The sequence below is a fragment of the Thermobia domestica genome, chromosome 7 (assembly GCF_964235325.1).
Source record: "Thermobia domestica chromosome 7, izTheDome1.hap1.1, whole genome shotgun sequence".
NCBI lineage: Eukaryota > Metazoa > Arthropoda > Insecta > Zygentoma > Lepismatidae > Thermobia > Thermobia domestica.
The window spans coordinates 297,999,530-298,017,661 of NC_137460.1; the positions used below are offsets into that span (position 1 = coordinate 297,999,530).

Genomic DNA, 18,132 nt, shown 5'->3' on the forward strand with positions numbered 1-18,132 from the left:
TGTGACGCAAACTTTTACCTATTATTTATAAGAATATTTGTCGAGTTTATTTTATTTATTATTATGAACGATTCTTCCACAGATCAGCTGTCTGTATACAGTTAAACAGACAAGTATCACATTGAGGGAATGAGTGTAATTATTTACTTTAATAGTAATAGAAATGTATATTTTCTTGTATTTTCTACCGTTAATAACTAATCCGGTCTAGAAAGCTGGTACTAACAATAAGATAACCCGATGCGCTAAACACACACCACCCTATAGTCGTGAGTGCCACAAGTCCTTTTCTACGTCTTGGTACCCTAAAGGTTGTTGCCTTCAAAGAGAGAGAGAGAGAGAAATAACTTAAGTACTTGCACTTACATACTTAAATAAATAAATTATGTAAATAACTGTTTCGTTTTCTGTTTATTATTAATATTATTATTATTATAAATTTCTTATGAACTTGACTGCCAAAAGTATGCACACTGCTCTCCCGTGCAGCTCCTCGTGTACTATTTTCCGTACACAAACTATATATTCCAAGTTGATTATGTTCATTCTATACGTGTGTTTGTAATTAGATGCATATGAAGTAGAAGTCAAAATCTAATGTCCACGCTACGTATATGCAAAATCATAGACAAAGAAATTTATGAACAAAAACATTTATGGCGCTAAAACAAAGGGCAAACATAAAGAATTACTGGCGGATTGTTGCCCGTAGTGCACAGGTGATAACGGTTATCAGTGTTAAATTTAAACAAATAGTTTTTAATTAAGCACGAATTTAACTTATAGTGTACAGTGGGGAAGGCTCAGGAGTTGGCTAGGATCCTTACAATATCGAATTCCGTGAAATGCACTGCAAACCTGTCCGCAAGCCCCCGTAATATTCAACAGATATTGTGTATTAATACTCATTTCAATGCAAACCTATATAGACCTACGCACTTCAATACTCAACGAAGGTGCAGACTATTCATGAGTTAAACTCTCTCACCCAATGTATTCTCCTTACATGTCTCCCAGAGATTACAACATTTTTTGGTATATCAATCACTTCCTAGTAGGATAGCTTTAACTAGAGACCACTGACTAACCTTTCATTGGATGTTTCACTCTCTTACCTTTGGAGTTGACTGTCATCGGTTGGACATTTCACACGCAAATATCTAATATTAACAACGTTTCTTCTATAATTTCGTAATATTGTATTATTTCTTTGTATTATTCATTAGCTTGATTAGGCTTGTTCAAACACATTTCTCTTTGCACCTATATCTTAACGTTGGATAAAAGTAAACTAGCTCTCACCGGGAATCAAATCCAGAACCAATGCACTTGAACCATTTGGCTGCAATAAAGCACATTTAAAAAGAACCTTCGATTTTGTTAGGAAAATTGTGATTAGCTGTAACATTTAAAAATATATTTAAGAATGGGTACGGATGAAACGCACTGAATTTTCTCGCTCGAATTTCTTAAACTGACTCGTGTTAGGCTACAGCTATTACTGAAACATTTATTTGGTAAATGCGAATAAAATAATGTGTTTTTGAAAACTTTGTTCGAAGCAACTTATGTCCAAAAGTAAAGTACCCATTGATCATATTTCTGTTTGAAATAACTTATGCCATATATTAGAATTATTGAGGAAATAATTTTATGTGAACTATGAGCAAAAGCGTCTGAGTACCTTCTGAGAAATCGTCAAAAAAGTCATCCCCAAGAATAGAATATCCCTTGTGTATCTTTTCTGGACAAACGAGTTATGCTATTTATGAAATACGAACAAAATTGCCAGTCATTCTCGACAAAATCGTACGGTAAAAATTGCCCCGAAAAGTAATATACCACTTCTAGCTTTTAGGATGATGGAATTATACCATATCCTTAGGTTATTTATGTAACATTTATTTATGAAATATGAACAAAATTGCGTCAGGCGTTAATGGGAAAATCGTCGGAGAAGAGTAAACTACCCCTTCTGAATGCTTACAGGATGAACGAGTTGTGTCATATTGTTAGGTTATTAATGATACAACTATTTATGAAATGATTGAGAAAATTGTTCGGAAAAACGCATCCCATACGGTAAATTACACCTTATGTATTTTTTTCAGAGTAATGATTCATACTATATTTATAAAAAAAAATAATAATAATAAGCAAAATCTTTACAGCTGTTTTTGAAACAATTTATTTTAAATTTTCATTCTTTAGTAAACTACCCTAATTTTTAGGTGTCGGAGGATATAGAATTCGAAACGATAAAGTGTTATAAAATTTCATATCTAGAATTCGGTCCTGATACGTCGAACAGTATGGCCTATTTGAATGCATGTAAAAGCGTGACGAACCGATAAACGAACAGATGGACAGACATCAAAATCACTTTTTCGATATGTGGGGGCGTGAAACTTGAATTCATTGCAATCTCGAATTCGATTTTTATCACTATTATTACAATTTCTTCTTTCGTCGCTTGAACGTGAAAAAGAATAGGAATACAACGACACGTAAGGTGATAATTGGTAATTCCCAAAATTTAATGAGTTACGTTTAATGTGTTGCCATGCTAGAAAAAAAGCTTATCCCTGTTTGTTATATGATTTTAATATCAGTTTTTCACGCTACTATATAATGTAGAAATATGGTATGATTATCGTTCATATTCATGCTATCTTTCGGAAATATTCGTGTTCCGCAGACATAGATCTGTATAATTTAGTTACGTTCAACGAAAGCATTCTTGCACTTGTGGATATAAAAAAAAAAGAGAGAGAGAGAGGAAGTCAATACTCTAAAAAGCAAAAAACACAAGCACACACACACATAAACAATTTAACATCAAGTCGATGTAACAAGGGATAACACTGGATAGATTGTCAAGGTGCGTATGTTTTCCTGCTCCAGACACACATACCCGAAGTGAGTTAGTTGTCTGCTGTTCAAGAACGGGAAGTAACATACAAGACTATAAACTGAAAACAATAACTGTTTCTAATAATACACGTATTCTAATACTGAATAAATACGTCGATTAAAGGATACTATCAAAAAGTTATTTCCTTATTATATTGTTTCGGTTCTTATTAACATCAAAATGATACACTTCTTATAATGTTTTGTAAAAAAAAATTAGAATGGGATGGGATTCGATGTGGTGTCAAAATAATAAAATAACTACGACTCCGCCACTCTACCCACCTAACCACGGAGGCTACGTTGTGTTGGCTCTTTTTCTTTTTAAGAAATAATGTTCATAACCATGGTACGTATCGCTTCGAACCTTAAGATAAGAGTTTTTCTCTTTAATTCTATATTTTCGTACGACATCTTAGTTACAGAAGCTAATTTATATTTGGCATGCAATCTACACACTAGGTTTTAACCAATAAATGCAACATTTTAGTCCCTATCCAGTTCCTTGATCCAACTCCTCGACTCCCCTACTGAATTCCCTCCGCAATTGAGATCTGCTACTGAAAAAATCCCTTGAAATCATCGTTGCCAGTATACACAAAACCGAGCATAATTTTGTTTTTTTCTTATATTTTTATTATTTTATTATATTTTTTGGAAATATCTCCTTAGATGGATTGGTTTCTATTATCTCCACATACTAATAACTGAATTTTACCCATAAACGTAAGGGAAATGGAATAAATGCGAAAAATCTTGAGTTACAGTATACGCGCAATTTTTTTTGCGCATGGGAGTACATTTTCGTGAGCTGGGGGCACCACCCTGCCCCCACCTTCCGGCACCCATGAACTATTGTATTGAATAGTTTTCAACCTTAGTTAAATAAAATGGTAACGTATAACAAGAAATGTAACGTCATTCAACACTCATAACTGGAAAATTTCATGAGAGGTTTAAAAAACCGCTTGGTGCTTCTAGGGTGGAAATTTTATAGAAATGTGTTGCAATACAGATATATTAATACAATGGCCTAAACTTTTGTGTGCTGGTTCATTTTGACAGGTATGCGATGTCCATCAGTACCAGATACTTATAAGATAAACAGAACGTTTTTGAATAAAGTTTAGAACCTGATTTAACAACTTTTCTTATAAAACGAGTGAAAAGTTGGTAAGTCTATACTCAACAACTTCTGAGTACATAATAAAGAATAGGTATGGAATACGAAACATAGCTTCGAACTTTATTTTTAACAATCCACATGAGCGTTCACTTTATATCATCATCCCGCGCTTCAGAAACGACTGTGAGCGAGAAAGAGTGGAAGATACTATGTGACAAATTTTTGGTACACACCCTCTTTCCGAACATACAGCACGAAATCCGGTAAAGTCATTAACATTGGATAAGAATGCTATTAATGTCGCTTTGAAATCAAAGACGAACACAATTGGAGTGCAATCATGTTCCCTATTGTTAGTGAGTCATGTGAGACACTTAATACGATATTAACGTAAAGTTTGTCTGATCAGTTTAACTCATGTGGAAGGGACGAGGACTTGAGGTTTTGATTGCTTCTTATCTTCAATTTCGCCAATTTCTGTCAATGATCATGAAAGAATGTCCTGGAAACGGGAAATAAAAACAAATTCGGTGAAAACGGAAAGGCGCAACAACGTATCGGCGAGCAAGATGCAGCCCAAACGGAAAGGTCAAGAAATTCCTCGTGTTAGAATAGACATGGAACATGTTTTCCCGCTGGATCTACACTTGTAGCTGATGAGGAAGGTACACCCTGATTATCGATGTTGCTTAAACTTGTTGCTCTTAACTCCCTTACATATAAGAAGTCTCAAGAAGCGGTATATTTGGAGTCTTTATATTTAGATAAATGTTCATTTGTGGAATCGTCACTCGAACATTCGTCGGCGTCAGCCACTTTCACACTATGCAGCAATCCCTATAGCGGCAAAGCAGAAGAGCGATTCGTACAGTAGATGCGGAATCAATTTCCCGTGATATCTGCATCTAAAATACGGACTTAACAACTTGTCTTCCAAAACTCACTTTCCATTACAAAGGGCAGATACGACATTTGATGGGCTTAATGTGGTCTGATTCCTTTAAACTTAATTCTAGTGAAGACCTCTTTTGCAGGATATTTATCGTGCATTTAAAAATTTCTTCCAAAACTTGACTTAACAACTTGTGTGTGAGGTCAATTCATTTCTATATGCTATGTCCAGTTACATGTCTTGTCAAAGCTGATTCCAAACAAGATCCTGTTGAACAACCTTCGCATGTGTGATTATTGAACTGTGCCTTGTCATGCGATTTGCCAAATGTAAATTGCCAGTAAATGTTTTTCTAAACTCTCCGGGTGTGTGAGATTTTGTCCTGTGTGGATTAGTATTTAATTTGCTGTATGTGAACCTTGAGTAAATGCCATGCTACGCTCAATGCACCCCTTTGATTTTTCACTTATGTATTGAAATGCCTTGCAAGGTTAAGCGTAGACTACATCTTTCTCCACGTCTACACACGTATGAGGTTGTGGTCCTGTGTGAATCAACATGTGTGTAGCAAGATGTGATCACCGTTTATATGCATAACCACACTCTTGGCATGTGTTATGTATTATTCCTCTGTGCATATGCATGTGTGTAGCCAATTTATAACGCTGATTAAACGACCCAGCACACTCATGGCATTTGTGAGCTTTTTCTCCTGTATGGATTAACATGTGCTTTGCCAAATTTGAACGTTGATTAAATAACTTACCACACTCTTGACATATATGAACTTTTTCTCATCTGTGGATTAACTTGTGTCTAGCCAAATATGAATGTCGTTTAAACGCCTTACCACACTCTTGGGAGGGTGTGAGGTTTTTCTCCTGTGTGGATTAACATATGTGTAACCAAATGTGAATGAAGTTTAAAAGCCGTACCACACTCTTGGCATGTGTGACGTTTCACTCCTGTGTGGATTAACATGTGTCTAACCAAATATGAACGTTGATTAAATGCCTTACCACACTCTTGACAGGTGTGACGTTTTTCTCCTGTGTGAATTAACGTGTCGCGCCAAATTTGAACGTAGAGTAAATGACTTACCACACTGTTGGCATGTGTGAGGTTTTTCTCCTGTGTGGATTAACATGTGTCTAGCCAAATGTGAACGTTGATTAAATGCCTTACCACACTCTTGGCATGTGTGACGTTTTACTCCTGTGTGGATAAGCATGTGTGTAACCAAACTTAAACGATATTTAAATCCCTTACCACACTCTTGGCATGTGTGATGTTTTACTCCTGTGTGGATTAACATGTGTGTAGCCAAATTTGAACGTTGCTTAAACGCCTTACCACACTCTTGACAGGTGTGAGGTTTTTCTCCTGTGTGGATTAACATGTGTGTAACCAAATGTGAACGAAGTTTAAAAGCCGTACCACACTCTTGGCATGTGTGACGTTTTACTCCTGTGTGGATTAACATGTGTCTAGCCAAATATGAATGTCGTTTAAACGCCTTACCACACTCTTGGCAAGTGTGAGGTTTTTCTCCTGTGTGGATTAACATATGTGTAACCAAATGTGAACGAAGTTTAAAAGCCATACCACACTGTTGGCATGTGTGAGGTTTTTCTCCTGTGTGGATTAACATGTGTGTAGCCAAATGTGAACGTTGCTTAAACGCCTTACCACACTCTTGGCACATGTGACGTTTTACTCGTGTGGATTAACATGTGTGTAACCAAACTTGAACGATATTTAAATCCCTTACCACACTCTTGGCATGTGTGATGTTTTACGCCTGTGTGGATTAACTTGTCTGTAGCCAAATTTGAACGTTGCTTAAACGCCTTACCACACTCTTGGCATGTGTGTAACCTTGCCCCTGTATGATTTAACATATGCGTAGCCAAACTTGAACATACACTAAATTCATTTCCATACTCTCCGTAGGTGTATATTTTATCACCTGTATGTACTAACGTATCGCTCGACAAAGTTGAACTCTGACAAAAGTGTTTATCACTGTTTCGGCACGTATGACGCCTTTCATTTTCCTCTGTCAGCATATGTCTTGAGAAACGTGATTGACGAAATGCTTTGCTAAACTGCATCGAAGTATGAGTTTCCTCATCTGAATTAGAAGTGGCTTCCTTTGATGTAATAAACGCTTTCTCTTCTTCGTGGAAAGCTAATACGTTGTCGCACCTGTGAAGAATTCAACAAAGAAGGAAATGTGAATGAAAATAATGATTTAGTAGCACCAACAAATATAATCATTCGCTATATTTCGTTATAAAATTACGCTTAATTTATTTTATTACATGAAATATTGTAGAAATATGAAATGTAGTACCACTTAGAAGTCTCCGTATCTCTCTATTCTCAAAATAAAAGGCTATAGTTTGTTTCACAATATCAAATTGAACAATCATTTATATCGTGGCGGTCATAGGTGTTTGACCTGATAATGGCGCCTGCTTTGAAACAAATGCACAGCATGAGAATTAGATCTGCCAGATCATTCACTTATATCATCATAAGAAAACACGAAAGGCATTTTGAAATGAAGAAAAAAAAATAATATACAACTTTCCAACCTGAGGCAGAGTAACTTAACGTAACCAGACTAAAGACGCATCATTTACATCGTAGTGATCGTGGTTCAGAAGTCTAGGCGCTTAACCAGTAATCTGGAGATTCTTCGATCGAATACACGTCGAGTTTTTTTTTTTACCTAAGGAATTTTGATGGCGATAACACACGCTTTATTACATTCAAATATTTGAATACTCGTTTGTTTCAACACTTAAAATATCAAATATTCAGGAATAATACTAGTAATAATTATAAATATCTCGAAGAATATTTAGAAATTAAAAATTTATTATCACTCAGATCATACCGTTACAAGCAGAAAAGTGATAGTAATCAAAAAAAATTTCGGTTTTGTGTAATGTTGCCCATGAAAAGACGAATTTCTAATCTCGATTCTAAAACAAACCAGACAAAATCGGGATGAGACTTAACATTTTAATTCGAGAAGGGACAACGCTAAGTCACACTATCGTCATGCTTTGGAGATGAGAATCGAGACGAGACAAAAAGTATTGTAAACATTTCTCGTCTTATCTCGATTCTCGAAATTGTGTAAACCACCCTTTAAGCAACAATTGCTCTGTAGACTGAATCTCATACATTATTTTGTTACTTTGTATTTCATAGGTCTCTGAATTAAGGTCTGTGTATATACTATGGAGCAAACTTTTATAATTACATCTGCAAACTCCACAAGTTAGTTTACTACAAGCTTTAGTCTTCAATTATATTCAGTTCTTTTTAATACAGTTATTTTCTTGAAAACGTACAGTAGGATATTTTCTACGCGACATATTAGCGGAAAGCTTTCGTTTAAATTTGAGTAGCTGTAGAGGTGTTACATGAAGTTACGGAACCCCTTCCCCGAAACACCTAGGTTAAGGAAGTTTTGCCAATTTTTAGGGCAACTTTAAAACTTTTAATAGCATTATTATTATTATTATTATTATCAAAATATACAAAAAGGAATAGTTATTATTCATCAATTTTTCTTGAGAGAATATATGCAACTTGTTGCAAATGGCGAACGAAAATATTATTTCTAGTAAGGGTGGAAGAACATTTAGTAACAATTATACAATGACGTTCCAGGGAAATTTATGACTCATACTAAGCCTGAAGAATTACCCCATTCTATTCATGAATTGTTTGAGAAATAAGCGAAGTTTTCAGGCAGTAAAAATCGAGATTGTACACTGTGACGTCATGTAATTACTTTTTCCTTAGAAGGAAGTCGTTTCAAATTTAACTTGTAAGAATGGGAGAAATTGACAATTCTTCATTTTATTATACATCAGAAACATGAACATTCTAAATTATAATTTTTTTCTAAATATCCTCGGAGAATCGAACCGTGGGCCACTAACACACAAAGCGAATGCTCAAGCCACTACCCTAAGACCGCTCTTTTAAGTAAGAGTCAAGAATCACTCGTCTATGTAGGAAATGCAAACGTTTACGAATCCAATGTTCTATTAACCATGAATCACTGATTTTGGTCATGATAGAATAGAGCAGTCCAGATAATTTAAGATTAAATTTTAAAAAGACGGAAAGTATCTCTGAAATTTATCTCTCTTATATTCGGTTATTCTCGTTTTCCAGGTGATTTCAATAACCTTGAACGACAGGGATACATCGAGGGCATTTGATATTTCAAAGGCTTTCCCACCGGGAATCGAAAGTGAGACCCCGCCTACTAAACAATCAGATGGGTGGGGTGCCTGTTTCGTTCCGAAGGAAAGTAAGCTTGAGACGGACAACATAATGCTCGTGGGTTTACTCGGGACACTCCCAATTCCTCATTCCAGCAATTCGTACAACATAATTCACTTGCTAACAGGTATAATCGTTGGACATTAAGTGATTTCATTTTCAAGCTGTTAACCCAAACCAATCCGAATCGAAAAACAGTTGTATTTTCTATTGCTCATTAACGTTTTCTCACAAAAACAATATATAGAAAAAGTCACGGCGAATCGTAATTCCATTCAAAAATGAAACAGCAGACTAGCAATACCTTAACCTAAAATGTAAGCATTACATATCGTTTGGAACTTCTATAAAATCTGTACGGATATTCTGAAAAGTGCCACAGTGGGAGTTGGTCATTTAGTCGGTTGGTCAGTCGATCGTGGGTCAACAGCACCCGACCTACTGCGACCTACCACCAACATGACCCACTACGACCCACCACTCACCATGACACACTACGATCACGACCCAGAAGTATGAATTCTCTTCACACGAAACTACAGATATGGCAGATCTAATTCTCACACTTTGCATTTGTTTCAAAGCAGCCGCCATTACCTGGTCAAAGATTTATGTACGTCACGATACATACGATATCAGAGTTAACTCAGGTACATACCAGAGTACTTATTATGGGCTATATGGAATAAACATTCATTATAAGTGAAAATAGAGATACGTTGTCACTAACATTATTACTTTTTGTGCCAGAAAATTTTAAAAAAGAAAGAAATTTTTGCAATTGCAGCTACAAGAAACTGTCACTATGAGTACAAATAAACAAAGGGACGATATAACAACTTTTAAAATTTTGTACAAGATATGTGATTTCACTAAGTATACCAATTTCTGGTTGCGTTTTTAAATAGTCTGATACCTTGAGATAGTAAAATTTTGCGTACATTGATATGTAGCTACATACTAACATCTGTTACATTGTAATAAAATAAATACTTTTGAGAAGCATAGAGTTTTCAATTTCTTGTAATCTTTATGTTCTTATTTGAAATACATAAATAATGATTCCAGAATTCCACGTTAAGGTAATATGGACAACCACTAGCACCTTCGTCACTCTTAGATTATTACTATTTGGTCTAGGAATTAATTCTTGCGGTTTTTAATAAAAATTGAAGCTTTATTTCAAAAACAAAGTAAATGAATACGTTAACAAAAATATTGTCCATCGCTAGCCACTACTTTCTCCCATCTTTCAGGCAATTTACGGATTCCGTGTCGAAAGAATTCCTCATCTTTTGACGCAATCTAATCAAAGATCCATTTTTCGATATTTTCTGAAGAAGTGAACCGCTGTCCAATCAAATCGTTATTCATGCAATCGATCAAGTAGTAGTCAGACGGAGCAGTGTCTGGTGAATATCGCGGGTGGAGTAACACTTTCCATCCGACATTTTCCAAATAGGTTTTGACCGGTTTTGCGACATGTGGTCGAGCGTTATCATCTTGATAAATAAGTTTATTATGCCTGTTATTCCATTCTGGTCGTTTTCAGGCCAGAGCTTGCTTCAAACGCATTAATTGTTGTCGATAGCGGTGTCCATTAATAGTTTCACCAAGTTTCAGAAGTTCATAGTACACCACACGTTTCAAATCCCACCATATATACAGCATAACCTTTGCACAATGAATATCTCGTTTCGGTTGTGAAGGACCTGGTTCACCTTGCTTCACCCAGGCCTTTTTTCGTTTAGGATTCTCGTAACGAATCCACTTCTCATCACCAGTTACAATTCGATGCAAAAATCCCTTCCTTTTCTGTCTTTGAAGCAGCAATTCGCAAATGGTTTTTCTTCTTTCAACGTCTTTCTTTTCAATTCATGTGAAACCCAATAAGACATCTTTTGAATCATTCCTATGGCTTTGAGACGTTTGGAAACTGTTGTTTGCTCAACTCCAAATGCTTCTGCAAGTTCGTCCTGCGTTTGACACGAATCCTGATCAAGCAATGCTCTCAATTCTTCATCTTCAAATTCTTTTGGCTGTCCAAATTGCTTTTGGTCTTCCAAGCTGAAATCACCATCTTTAAACCGTGCAAACCACTTGTGACACGTTCGCTCAGCTAGAGCACGGTCACCAAACACTTCCACTAAAATATGATGACTTGCGGTAGCACTTTTCTTCATGTTAAAGCAATGAAGAATAACTCCCCGCAAAAACACTTTATCAGGCACAAAATGCGCCATTTTCAGTTGAAGAAAAAATGTTGTTTCCGCTTCAAGCAACTGACATATACTAAATAAGATGCTCAATGACAGTAGTTTTCAACGCATGTTTGGATCAACGAAACTATGGGACAATAAGCTAGTTACGCCATCTTTTGTAAAACCGCACGAATTAATTCCTAGACCAAATAGGTTTTTTGTTTGTGCTTTCAACATAACCTGCTGTAATGCTATTCGCAAAAATGCTATTCGGGAAGAGGATTAAAATTGTATGTCAAATATCATAATCTGAATGGTCTCTCTTGTTAGAGAAAGGACACTTGGCACACTAGCTTTTTTACTTTTAGAAAAGTGTCGTGTGCAGCACTGTTTTCGGAAATAAACATTCAAGAGAGAGAAGACGAGCAATCTGCATACTATACCTCAATTCAAAACATGTGGCATCAACCTAATCTGGTATTAACTAGAAAAATGGCTGAGTCGATTGAAATTAAATTTTACATGTCTGCATGTAACCCATTTAGAAAACTTTTTATATTTTTTTACGTTACTGTTCCCAGAATGAAGATTCTACGAGTAAATGAACAGATGCGGGATCTATCTCAAATATCTATTACTAGTTATCCGTTACTCTTTCACTTCTATACAGATAAATGTTGAAAAACTTTAAGCATCGTTAATTTGAAGCATTTCAAATTTGAATATAAAGTTAAGGAAGAAGATAGAAGGTATCGTTCGGACGCTGATCCAATCGCAGAATAGCTGCTCGATATCTTATACAGTTTTATCTATGAAAATTAGATAACAGGATTACTAATCACTTACTAAACAACAGCTACTACATACCTGTTACCATTTTCGTTTTGTAGCCATAAATGTTGAAACCGGAGACGGATAGTTTTAACTAAGACATGTTTAAATTGAATTTCAACGGAAAATGTAAACACACTATTTGAAAGCACAATCGATTACAAGAAACTGCAACGTGAAAGATTTTAGTATTCTACATCTAAGAAAAAAAATATTGAAATTGGATTAAATTTGAACTACTTCCGTATTTCAGACTATAATGAATAGTCATTATGTATTGTATTCAGACGCTCAATCGTTGGCAGAAACTGATTCTTGTTATTTCCTTGTTCTATGGCGAAGAAAGTTGAAAACTATATCGAATCGGATGTAATAGTAAATTCGAAAACCGTGTGTTTTTGGGAGAGCTCTGTGGTAATCACGATATGTATAATTTAAAAACTGAAATGTTTTCAGAAAGCCGCACTACGCTGTCTGTTACCTTCTCTGTTCTGTAGGGATAATGTTGTAATCAGAAATGGATATTTTGAAACGCTCACGGTTTGAATAGATGGTGGACGGAGGAGATGGATCTATTCTTGAGAAGCTCAATCGGTTGTACGAAACCGTATCTCAATACCTCTAATCATCTTTACTCTACAGAAATCAGTATTGAAATTACCAGTTTAGAAAATTTCAACAACTTCCGATTTCCAACCGTACTGTTGGTTGTGATGTGTCAACTACAGACCCTCAATCAGTTGCACAAACCGTTTGTTAATGTCTGTTACAGTTTCCATTCTACAATGGCAAATATTAACACCACAAATGGTTAATTTAAAACGCTCCGGTTTGAATAGGGCTTAGTGGAAAATGTGGAATCTTAACTTAGAACGCTCACCTGATTGTAAAAACGCACCTCCATAATTCTTACCGCGATTGTCATATATAAATTATTTTTGTAAGCTAAATTAATATTAAATTTGAGCCAATTCTTCTTTTGGTAGAGTGTTGTAGGGTCATTTTATGTTCGAAGCTCAATTGTTTTTTTGAAAGACGTCTTCTACCTATGTTTCCGTAGTATGGCGATAAATGATCAAATTGGAAGTGGCTAGTATAACATAGTTTGCTTTGGTTAAGATTTCAACACAGAAGATGGAACCTATGCTTGCGATGCTTCATCTCATGCAAAAAGTCACTTCCTGATAGCTTTACAGTGTTCATTCAACGGAGATCAATTTTGAAACCAGTAGTACTAGTAATATCCACGATAGTAGCGATATGTTGTTTTCAGACGCTGAATTCTTGGCAGCAAACCGCTTCTCCTTTCCTCTTACCGTCTTTGTTCTACAGCAATAAACGATGAAACCAGTACTGAAACTGGCAACAATAGAGAATTTGGAAAACACCCCATTTTCACAGAGCGTCTACCCAGTCATTATGTGTTTTATATAGACACGGAATCATTTGGAAGAATCACCTCTCGTTATCGTTTACCGTTCCATTCTACCGTTTCATTAGCTAAGTCTAAAATTAATGGCTAGTCTGAAGAGATTTCGGTTTCAGTATGCGGTTAACCGAGGAAATTGAATCTACTTGAGGGACACTGAAAAATTTATAAGAAACAGCATCATGAAAGCATTTACCGTTTATTCTACACAAAAATTACTTTTGAAATTGGATGCAATACTAAATTTGAACCAACTTCGTTTTTCGGTAAGGTACATTGCATAGTATTGAAATTGTGTTAAGACGCTGAATCGTTTGCAAACAAATAGATCTCGCTATATTACAATATTCGCTGTACAACGATAAACGTTGAAATTTGAAATGGTTAAATTGAACAAGTTTAGGTTTGAATAGAGAGTTAAGTAAGAAGGAACCTATTGACATATAGTTAAAAAATATAGTCGTGATATTACGCTAGACTCGACACCAGTTTCGGAATAAATGATAGTGTAAAAATGTGTGCGTGTTCAAATAAAACCAATACAATTTTAACACAGATACTTCTTATATTTTCTTAGAATAATAATCCATAGGTCATTTTTGAAGAAAAAGAACTATTTGACAATGCGTGTACGTCCGCAAAACTACTGCCACCAGCACTAACAGTGAGTGGAAGGTTTAGCTGCATAGCACACGCTCGCAGTAACTTTCTGAATAAAGGAAAAATAACTCATTGGTGTAAAAATATGTGCTTTGGCATTGTACTATATTTTTTGCAAACATATCCTTACCTAATCATCGCTAACCTATGAACACTAAAATTGAAATATATAAATAATTCTTAACAAATGTGAACATATAGAAATCCATCTTGAAGAAAAGATAGGAAACTGTAAGTATATATAACGAAATCGGGTTAATCTACCCTAGTCCATCCACACATGATCTAAGATAACATACGTGAAATGTGAGAAAAGAAATATTAATAATATATCTGAAGATATAGAAACATATTTAGAAAGAAAAATGTTACAACTGCTGTGACTTGAACCCACGACCTTTATTACAGACATTAACGCATTAACCATCCGACCACCGAATCAACCTTGGAAGTATTGGTTTGTCCGTTTTATTTACTGTGCAAAAATGCGAACTTAAATCAAGATGTAAATTGTTTCGTACAAAAATTAAGTACTATACACAACATAACCCCTTAAAGACAACATTTCGGCTATCACCGACCTGAGGTACGTTTTTGGAATTTAAAAAAATAGGACAATTTTAATTTTTAACTTTATTAACCTAGCTTAGTATATAGAGAAGCAATCTTGAATCTTTTCCCAAAACTTTTATATTTTGTACATTTGTGTTAGTAAGCATAGCTCCGGTCTTACGGTTATATATGGTTAAGAAACAGGAATCCTGATCACGTGATTCCTGCATTTCTGGTGACTGTTTCTTTATATTTGACATTCGGGACAATCATCCTCCACTTACGCACTGTTATAACTAAAAGCTAGTTGGACCATTAATGTGGTCCCGATGCTACGGGTGAAAATCGGGATTTTCTCGGTTGACCATATACAAGTTTTGATTTGTTAAAATAACCTTCAGTGCTTTGTACGAATGCCTGGTCATCACTCGGAAAGGCACCCACGAAGACGAGTGGGGTGCATTGTTCTAAACACACGTTATACTCTTATGAGTGCTCCAGTTGTACGGATTGAGCTTCGCACGCTAAATCGTCGTTTGCATATGTGAGAGCCATTTTTTTTAGTTTATCATCAGTAATTGTACGATATTTGCATACGCATCCGTGTAAAATATTTTTTCTAATATTGTGCAAAAGTCAGCAGTGAAGTGACTAGTACATATGTGTTAAGACCGTAACATTCGTTTGTAATCTCAGTTTTTGTGACAAACTCTTGCTCCAAATCATTGAAAGGGAAGGAATAATTGTGCCGAGTAGGACGATCGCTTATTACTATCAACAGAGGACTCCAGCTGACCCTTGGGATCATCCGTTGTGGAACGCCTGAGATCCTTATAACTGCAATTCCCCTAAAGCAGTTGAACCGTCGAAGACTATTGTAAGTAACTGAAATCTTAATTTATCAATTGTGCTACACAGCTGCATGTATAAATAGGAAATAAGATAAAGAGGGAAATAAAACAAGTTAAAACGGCCATAAACATATACAGTAAAAACTACTTGTTCACTTGTAATCTTTTGATTTTATTTTAATTTCTATGAATTACATTCAGTATTATTACATTTCTATAAAGTTTAACCAGTTTTTGTGATTTGCACCGGAAGATGATTTTAGGTTATTAATATCTGAACTTAATTTGATCATTTGCTCACTCTTCCATTTTTACGGTATCTATGTTTTGTCTACCGTTCTCCCCAAGTTCGGTTTATGACAAAACGTAGGTACGGAAGAAATTGTTATTTGCCATAGCAAAGCTGCGATAAACGAAATAAACAAGTGACAGCGAGAGAGAGAGATGTGTAAACCTTTAGGAAAAAGACGAAAATCGATATTAACGTTACGATTATATTTACAAAATTCTAACCACTAAAAAACATGATTACAACCACATGGCTACCGTTTTCCGGATTAAATTATTGTAATCTTCTTACGACTGCTTTTTCAATACCATTAATTATACGGATAACGTGTCGAGTTTCGAATCTGATTAGCCTAGTGTCGACAGTCAATTTCCACCAGCTCATGCGCAAACAAAATTAATTAAAAATAAAGAAATGGGACAGATAAACACAAAGGTAAGTATTGTAGATTTTTCATGTAAGTTAAGTATATAGGTTTTGACTTTGAGAGCGACAGAGAGATTAATGTAGATTATAAAATTTTTTTCTTGTTGGTTTTTAATGCCATGTAGATATGAACGGATAACAAACAGCTGATTGAGTATACACACACACATACATGTTTTACACTATGCATTTATGAATAAGAGACAATGTTTTGTATATGGTACTAGATTATATCTCTGTTAATTTATATTGAAGCACTTTGCAAAATGAAACCTGAGCTGTGAAAAAAAGGATTGGATGTTAATGGTCGTAATATCAAAATTCTTAGTGTTTCATGTTTTAAGTGTACATTTCTTATTTTCGTATTAAACTTAGATATTTATATTTTTGTACTTTAAGTTAGTTGCTCGTAATTCATAACAATATGGAGGTAAGTATTTTAGAACAACTTCAAGCAATGTTGAAAGAGGAATTAAGGTAAAAATTAGAAACCTTTGTTCAGAAAATGGAAATGAATATTGGATGTGTAGGACAAAGAATAACTGAATCAGCAGGTAAATTTCAACAGTCTGTAACAGAAGCGACTTGGGAGAGTAGGAAAGAGCGAATTGAATGCCAAAGCAGAATGTTTACGTAATAATATCAAAGTAATGCAATAACTCCTTAACTGAGGTACGCTGTGAATTAGTTAACGCGGCAAATCATATTTACTCAGTAACTGCCGAGTTTAAAAATAGTGTAGTGGAATGAAAGAAATATCTCACTGAGTTCTGTGAATATATGCGAACGGCACAGTTTGAGTGTAGGCAAGCCAACAAAATACAACAGTGGAAGGAAGTGCAACGTGAAAAAGAAACCGTAAATACACTTGAATTCGAGCCTGCCCAAAGTGTGGAAGATATGTGCCAAATAAACCAGAATGTCGATTACAGTCAGTTAAGGGAGATATGCAGTGTAGGGATAGCGAAAAAGGTAGAATCTTCACGTGTACCTGTAGACAATTATGTTTCTAATGTAATTGTTTTGCCGGCAGGGGATGCCGATGTTTCACACATGATGAGTTGTAGCGTTGAGGTTGCGCGTACCCATCCTCTCGAAAAAGCCAGGGAAGGCTTGAGAGTTCAATTGTTGGTTTTGTGTGGTAACGAAGTTGCAGTGTTGTCGTTTTTGTGTCGCAGGAAAATGGTTTTCTGCGATTTAACAAATTCTTTCGTAACCGTGTATGTCTAACGTAAGTTGCATTTTAGTGCTTCAACACCATTCCGACTTTATCAACTTTGAGTATTGTAGAAGAAAACGATTTCAAATTCACAGTTTAGAGTGTAGGCTCGCGAAGCGAATTGTGTTTTACGTAGCGAACGTCTCGTACATACTCAAACGGTCGGAAATGTTTACCGTAAACAAGCGTAAAAGTATCACTTCCAAAAAAGCACACGCAGTCGAACGTATATTTCCGTTTTAGAGGTGAAATGTAGCACCACGGTTAAGAAGAAAAATAAGTTAGCCAATGATACCTACTCGAGTTTTGTCAATACATCAGTTAAGGTGAACTCTATTTCGAGGAGCGTAATCAGCAGGATTAAAATGAGCAGACGTAATAATATTATCAGTACATTAGATGCAATATTTATTAATTTTCAATTACCGA

General features: G+C 35.4%; 1 protein-coding gene across 2 annotated transcripts in view; it reads right to left on the reverse strand.

Annotated features, from left to right (window-relative positions):
* Window positions 1-6,023: 6,023 nt before the first annotated feature.
* The window catches only part of LOC145691089 (uncharacterized), a 34,291-nt gene continuing 22,182 nt past the window's right edge, over window positions 6,024-18,132 (reverse strand). The window contains exon 2 of one of the 2 annotated variants that reach the window (XM_081766764.1): window positions 6,024-7,139. In XM_081766764.1, the coding sequence (XP_081622890.1) occupies window positions 6,617-7,139 (523 nt within the window). In that variant the 3' untranslated portion in view covers window positions 6,024-6,616. The remainder of the gene's footprint in view (window positions 7,140-18,132) is intronic. The other variant, XR_014132334.1, reaches the window with a different exon arrangement.